The following is a 7,500-nucleotide window of genomic DNA, read 5'->3' on the forward strand; positions in this document are numbered from 1 at the left end:
CACACTAGTCCACTAGCATGCTCTCCTCTCCTCTCCGTACGCTCGCCGCAGACCGACACACACACACACACACACACACACACACACACACACACGGCTCCGGTTCGGTCCAGACGAAGCCCCTCTCAGGCAGGACGGCGTCACAGCCGGGACACTCGCCCGCTCTGTGGTTGGTGTGATTGAGACGCAGCCGTCTAGTGCACTTCAGCGCTCGGGGAGTGTGACGGTCGGAACCCACTCACACACACTCCTGCGCTCCTCGCAGAACACACTCAGCTTCTCCAGACCCGCATCCTTCCACGCCGCCTCGCTCCGCCTCTGAGGAGAGAAACAGGAAGTGGCCTTCCATTAGCTGGGAATTCTACAATACCGCATGCTTCCCTAAATGAAGTGCACTATGTAGGGTATAATGTTATTTTAAACGATATGATCCCTAACAGAGTTAAGTGACTTTACACAGGCACCATCACAAACACTAACCCCTAAACACTAACCCCTAAACCCTAACCCCTGAACCCTAAACACTAAACACTAACCCCTAACCCCTAAACCCTAAACCCTAACCCCTGAACCCTAAACACTAACCCCTAAACCCTAACCCCTAAACCCCTAACCCCTAACCCCTGAACCCTAAACACTAACCCCTAAACCCTAACCCCTAAACCCCTAACCACTAACCCCTGAACCCTAAACACTATCACTAACCCCTGAACCCTAAACCCTAAACACTAACCCCTGAACCCTAAACACTAACCCCTAAACCCCTGAACCCTAACCCCTAACCCCTAAACACTAACCCCTAAACCCCTGAACCCTAACCCCTAACCCCTAACCCCTAAACACTAACCCTAACCCCTAAACACTAAACCCCTGAACCCTAACCCCTAAACACTAACCCCTAAACACTAACCCCTAAACCCCTAAACACTAACCCCTAAACACTAACCCCTAAACCCCTAAACACTAACCCCTAAACCTCCCTCTGAGTGCACTACATCAGACACGCAACCACACCTGTATCACAAACGTGTGCCTAGCAACACCCTAGCAACAACCTGGGATAGCATAGCAACCACCTAGCGACAACCTAGCAACAACCTGGGATAGCATAGCAACCACCTAGTAACAACCTAGCAACCAGTTGGAACACCTAGCAACACCCTAGCAGCCACCTCGGTTAGCATAGCAACTACCTAACAACAACTTAGCAACCACCTGGGATAGCATAGCAACTACCTAGTAACACCTTAGCAACCACCTTGTACAGCATAGCAACCACCTAGCTATACCCTAGCAACCACCTGGGATAGCATAGCAATTACCTAGTAACACCCTTGCAACCAACTGGGTTAGGATAGCAACCACCTAGCAACGACCTAGCAACAACCTAGTAACAAGTTAGGATAGCATAGCAACCACCTTGTAACACCCCAGCAACCAACTGGGTTAGCATAGCAACCATTTAGTAACAACTTAGCAACCAACTGGGTCAGCACAACAACCACCAAGCAACAACATGGTATAGCATAGCAACCACCTAGCAACACCCTAGCAACCACATAGAATAGAGCAACTTCCTAGCAACACCCTTGGATACCGTCCTGCGAGTTCTGTCAAACTACCACTGAAGTTGAATGTATGTTGTTCATGCGTATACTCAGTACGGTGCTGTAGTGGCCATGTAGTGCACTAGATAGGGTGTAGTGTTCAATAAGCTCACATAAATATATATAAGAACACCTGCATTGATATACCCTACTCCCTAGCTAGTGCACTACTTACACAGAGAAAGGCTGTGATTTATTTAGTTAGTTAGTTAGTTAGTTAGTTAGTCCCCTAAGCTAGTGCACTCCACGGGCGGTATTTGGGACGGAGCCTAAACACACTCATGCAGTGAAGTCACGCGTGTTTATGGCTGTCTCTCACCGTGACCAGGACGCAGTGCGCGTCCCCGCCGTCGCTCGTCCCCGCGTCGCTGACGATGTGCGCGAGCCGCTCGGTGTCGGTGACGCGCACGATGTTGATGTCGTTGTCGAAGCAGAAAGCCTGGATGAGGGTGAAGTGGATCTGCAGCGCCACGTCCCACTCATACTGCTCACCTGAGGCCAGGACACACAGAGCCACACTGTCCGGGTCCCTGCACACACACACACACACGCACACACACACACACACGCACACACACACACGCGTGTCAGGGTCAGGGTTCAGCTGTGCGCATGCACGTGGCTCAGAAATCCAGCAGATACTCACACGTTCATGACTTGTGCAGACTCGTACACTCCCACTGTCAGGCAGTCCTGCTGTCTGGACGAAACCAGCACCTCCTCCAGAACCCGACCTGCACTGCGCATGCGCACGCTACACAAACAACAACAACAACAACAACAACAGAGTTCATTTTAATGCACAGCAGTTTATAATGCACGCTTCTTCTTCTCTTGAATATCCATGTTATTAATATAAACTCTGGCACGTGCACAGAACTGACTGTACTACACTACTCATCTATAAATAATAACAATAATCCTTATGACTTAAAGCACTGCAGTTTACATGCACACACACACACACACACACACACACACACACATGAAGAGATAAAGGAGTTTGTGTGATGATGCATCAATAATTTAAACTTCAGTAAAGCAGCTCTAATAAGCAAGGAAGAATAAATCTGAATAAAAAACACAAATCTGATAAAACTGCAGGAAACAAAGTAAACAAGGATGCAAATACAGCAGATAGTAAAGAAAAGTAATGCATTAAATAAAACCAGAATAATCATTAGTGTGATGAAGATGAAGATGATGAAGATGATGATGAAGATGATGATGAAGATGATGAAGATGATGATTACCTGTCGCTGGTTTCTGTGCTGTTTTCTTGTTGGCAAATCTCCTCAAAAGTCATGTTTAAAGCTCAGCTCGGTGTGTAATCCGCTGCAGGGCGCTGTGTGAGGGGCTATGAGCGGCTATGAGCGGCTATGAGCGGTTATGAATGGTTATGAATGGTTATGAATGCTCTCTCTCTCAGCTCTTTGTGTGTCTCAGCTGCTTCGGTTCCTCTTTATAAACTCAGCACGCGCGGATTCTCTGCAGCGCTGAGAGAACATTCCGCTCGTGCTCGCCTCTGATTGGTCACAGGCTCCGGCACATGCAAATCAGAGCTACGCTCAGCCACTCGGATACGATACGCGCTCCTGATTGGCTAGAGGTCGTTGAATATGTAAATGAGGTCTTGCCTTGTAACACGGCCCACGTGGGTGTGAGACGCATCATAACAAAGCGGAGCGGCTTTTTTTCCTTTTAACTTCAAAACATGTTTGTGTTTAATAATAAATAAATAAATAAATAAATAAATAACTATGACAGGGATTACAGCACGAGGACACAGCAGTGTTAATCCTTTATAAATAACACTATAAACACTAAAGTGTCCACTGGAACTGCACTTACTCACCAAGTGCACTATGTAGGGTGCAGACAAGGTTCAATCCCAAACCAGTAATGATAAATAACAATATTATTATTCATTATATAATAACTGCTTCTGGGTTCAATCCCAAATACTAACTCACTCTCTAAGTGCACTATATGAAATAATAGGAATGAAACAATAACAAAGATAATGATAAATGTAATCAGTCATATGAGGAAATAATACTCCACTTCCTATCCAAAGTGCACTAAGTAGGATGTGAAACAATCTCATAAACTCTAGGCTGAGTCCTAAATAACGATGCACTTTCTTTAATGCACGACGAAAGCTACGGAATAAGTCTCAGCTGCAGCTACACTTTTTATCCAAGTGCACTATGTAGGGAGTGACTCTTATAGAGACTAAGATCCCAGATGACCCGTTAATAAGTGCACTACATACACAGACTCTCAGGGTAAAGGCTCCCTACTTTACATCAGAGTCTGTGTAGTGCACTAGCTGTTCAGCAGAGGCATGTGGGATTGTTACTCCCTAGATAAGTGCACTAGTCAAGTCAAGTGGAGTTTATTGTCATTTCAGTCATATACAAGTACATAGTGAAATAAAACAACGTTTCTCCAGGACCAAGGTGCCACATAAGAAACACAGAACAACACAGAACTACAAGGGACATAAATTATACAATAAAGTGCACAAGTGCAAACATGTGCAGACAGCACAAGACAGTACAAGACAGTACAGTGACTACTGAGAGACAGCGAGCGCAGTGAGTCCCAGTGCAGCGCCGACCAGCACACAGTTCTGTTTAAAGTGAACCTAGTGACAAAAGTGCAAATAGTACAAGAGAACAATACAAGTAGCTGAAATAGTGTAAACATAAGAGTAGCAGTCTATGAACAGTATAATATAATGAGTAATGTAGCAGCGTAAACATGTGCAAAAACGTGCAGAGAGGATGGAGGATGCTCAGCTGTGTGTGTGTATATTGGTGTGTGTGTGTGTGTGTGTGTATTCCTTCAGTCCAGTTTCTGAGCACTACAGAGGGTACAGTATGGAATAACAGCTCACAAGTGCACTAAACACTGAGACTGGGACTCAGATAAAGGTACAGGATATAAGTGCACTACAAACCGGAAATAATCCCTGCTTTATTATTATTATTATTATTATTATTATTATTATTCCCCTGTTTTGAACATGTATTTATTTATGTTTTAATGAATTGCATTACATTAATTTTATTGTGCAGAATGGTGTTTTAAGTAAATACTTAACTATTTGTTGTTGTTGTTGTTTTTGTGCACGAGCCGCTGTTTTGCATCTGTTTACTGACCGCGTGCTGATTTCAAACGGGAACAATAGGCACGTGCCGCACCTGCCGTGTGTGTGTGTGTGTGTGTGTGTGTGTGTGTGTGTGTGTGTGTGTGTGTGTGTGTGTGTGTGTGTGTCTGCCCCCTGCTGGTGAAGTTATCATTTTTTTTTTTTCTAAAGCTCAAAGTTGCAGGGAAATAAAAATGCTGTTCATTTTCCCACTGAGAATTTTTAAATTTTTTTGTTGCAATAAATTCTAAAACCTGATCAAACTGAGCTTGGAGATTACTAAAGGATGCTCCTGTAGAAACTATAACACAGCCTGCTTTCATCTTCATTTTTAAAATAATGTATTTAATTGCTGGAATCTCGGTTTAGTACTACATTACCCATAATCGCTCAGCAAACCCAGAAATCAGAAACAACGCTTGTTGAAAGGATTATAGAGACTAATAACTGTATAATCATGTAGAAATACTCAGTGATAAGAGTAATATTTTTAAATAAATCTGACGAAAATAATTACACCACAACAATGTTGGTAGAAAGCGAGTCATCCATCACAATGCATTGTGGGAATTGTAGTTCTTCCCTTCATCAGGGATAAGAACAGTCTTGTACGCTTTCCTGTTATCCAAATAACAACAATAATTTTCATATGGTCACTGATGATGATTCATGGATTGATTTCGCAGGTTCTGTGTGAATTTAAATTCTTTACTGAACAATTTTACGGAAAGTCTGTGAAGAAAAATAAAGGGGAAATTTACTTCCGGGATCAAAAGCCGCTGAAAGAAAACAGCTCTAATTCAGTTTCATTGAGTTTTGGCGCCTCGTTGTGGCCGCAGCCTGGAATTACACCTGTACTAAAATATTATATTGTAATATTTATTCGAAATATTCCATCAAAAACTCTTTTTCCAACACAATCTTACATCATCAAAAGTCCTCGATACACTCTGAGTGTATTTAACTCAGCTGGAGGAGATGCGCTGCTGCTCTGAGGAAAAAGTTTATACAGAAAGTGATGCAGAAACGTAGCACAGAAGCACACAGCTAAATGTCACACAGCTAAAGAAATAAACAGAATAAATATATTCTGAACAGCAACAGCGCTCACAGAGCTTAAAAAAACACAAAAACACAAATATATTTATTAGTTAAAGCTAAACTCTAGATATATTTATTAGTTAAAGCTAAAGCTAAACACTACAAATACATGCTAAAACTAGCATGAAGCGAATTACAGCTAGCATCCTTAGTAGCATTACTAGCATCTTTTGCTATTTACAAATAAAGCTAAGCACATTAGCATAATGTAGCTAAGCAGCTAGTTAGCTAAGCTAGCTCAGAGTTGTTAAACAAACTGTAAAAATAAATGTAATAAATATATAGATATACAATATGCTAATATTTAAACTGAGAAACATGGAGCCTAAATCTATTTGAAGTCCTCAGGTTCATTTTTGCACCATGTTACTGCCACAGTTTTTAAAAGTTAACACTCATAACATCAACATTTAAACACTTTAAACTGTAAATGCTGCTAACATCACATTCTGTAAATTACATTTATTTATTCAGCTTTTTACCCAAATGTATTTGTAACCGAACAGGAAATTGGTTTCGATTGGTTTAGCTGTAGAACTTAATCAACTGTAATCATAAGGAATCAACTGTTAGTGTTGTTAGCATTAAATCGCAGTGTTTTTAGTGATAAGATGCACAGTGGCGTAGTGAGTAGTGTTGTCTCTTCACAGCTTCATGGTCTCGGTTCGATCCTGAGCTCGGATTACTATCAGTGTGGAATGTCAGATGTTCTCCTGATGATGTGTGGGTTTCTTCAGGGTTCTCCGGTTTCATCCCACTGTTTCAAAACATGCAGGTTGTTGGCCTGGCTATGCTAAATTCCCCCGGCTGTGGTGTGTGTACTGTAGCCTGGTGGTGTATTCCTGATGGTGGATCCACTGTGACCCTGACCAGGATAAAGAGCTAACTGAAGATGAATTCATGATTAATCATTTCCTTGATTATGATTTTACTTCTTTTCACACTTTTGTCCAGACTTGGGGCTGTTGAAGTCCAGAGATGAGTGTGAAGTGTGAACGCTGTTGTCCAGACGGGGAGCAGAGCAGGGAACCGGCTCCTGGTCCTCCTGAAAACGGTGGTCTGGGGTTCGATTCATTAGATCTGTGGTGTGGTCCGGTCAGGTGCGTAAGCTGTCTGATCTCAGCGCTGTACACTGAGTAATGTGATTGGTTCAACGTGTGACATTACTTCCTGTTTTTACTTTCATGATACTGGAGAAAGAGTCGTTATGGGTGTTAATGTATGAAACCAGACTTTCACAGGACTGGAGCGCTGTAATTAGCTCGCTCTCAGTGGTGCGAGTGCCGGCCTGCTCTTCAACACCTGACTGCAGGAACCAAAGGAAAAAACAGTAGAAGGATGAACCTAGTGCCATTCTGCAAAATCTGTCACAGCTTTTGTGACATTGAATTGATTCAATTATCATTTAATCATTTAAAGGACTTAATTAATGTATTTTTTTTTTTTGTATTTTTCTTTTACTGGACGGTCTAGAAAATATTCGAGTCTGTCAGCTATCTAAAAATGATGACGCAACTCACAGCCACGCCCACAACAAGCCACGCCCCCACAACCAGTGCTTATGATGTGTTAGAGGTGTATGAAGATCCTTCATCTGTGCTTTACACAGAGATCAGTCATAATTAATACATCTGAATA

The 7,500-nt window shown here is 42.5% G+C and overlaps 1 protein-coding gene across 1 annotated transcript in view; it reads right to left on the reverse strand.

Moving 5' to 3' along the window:
* The window catches only part of gadd45ga (growth arrest and DNA-damage-inducible, gamma a), a 3,709-nt gene extending 618 nt beyond the window's left edge, over positions 1–3,091 (reverse strand). Inside the window, exons 1-4 of the mRNA XM_026945839.3 lie at positions 2,861–3,091; positions 2,254–2,361; positions 1,927–2,137; positions 1–318 (exon numbers count right to left, since the gene is read on the reverse strand). The exon at positions 1–318 is cut by the window's left edge and continues 618 nt beyond it. Coding sequence (XP_026801640.1) covers positions 205–318; positions 1,927–2,137; positions 2,254–2,361; positions 2,861–2,913 — 486 coding nt within the window. The 5' untranslated portion in view covers positions 2,914–3,091 and the 3' untranslated portion in view covers positions 1–204. The remainder of the gene's footprint in view (positions 319–1,926; positions 2,138–2,253; positions 2,362–2,860) is intronic.
* Positions 3,092–7,500: the final 4,409 nt, after the last annotated feature.

Source organism: Pangasianodon hypophthalmus, chromosome 8 (genome assembly GCF_027358585.1).
Source record: "Pangasianodon hypophthalmus isolate fPanHyp1 chromosome 8, fPanHyp1.pri, whole genome shotgun sequence".
In the NCBI taxonomy this organism is placed as follows: domain Eukaryota; kingdom Metazoa; phylum Chordata; class Actinopteri; order Siluriformes; family Pangasiidae; genus Pangasianodon; species Pangasianodon hypophthalmus.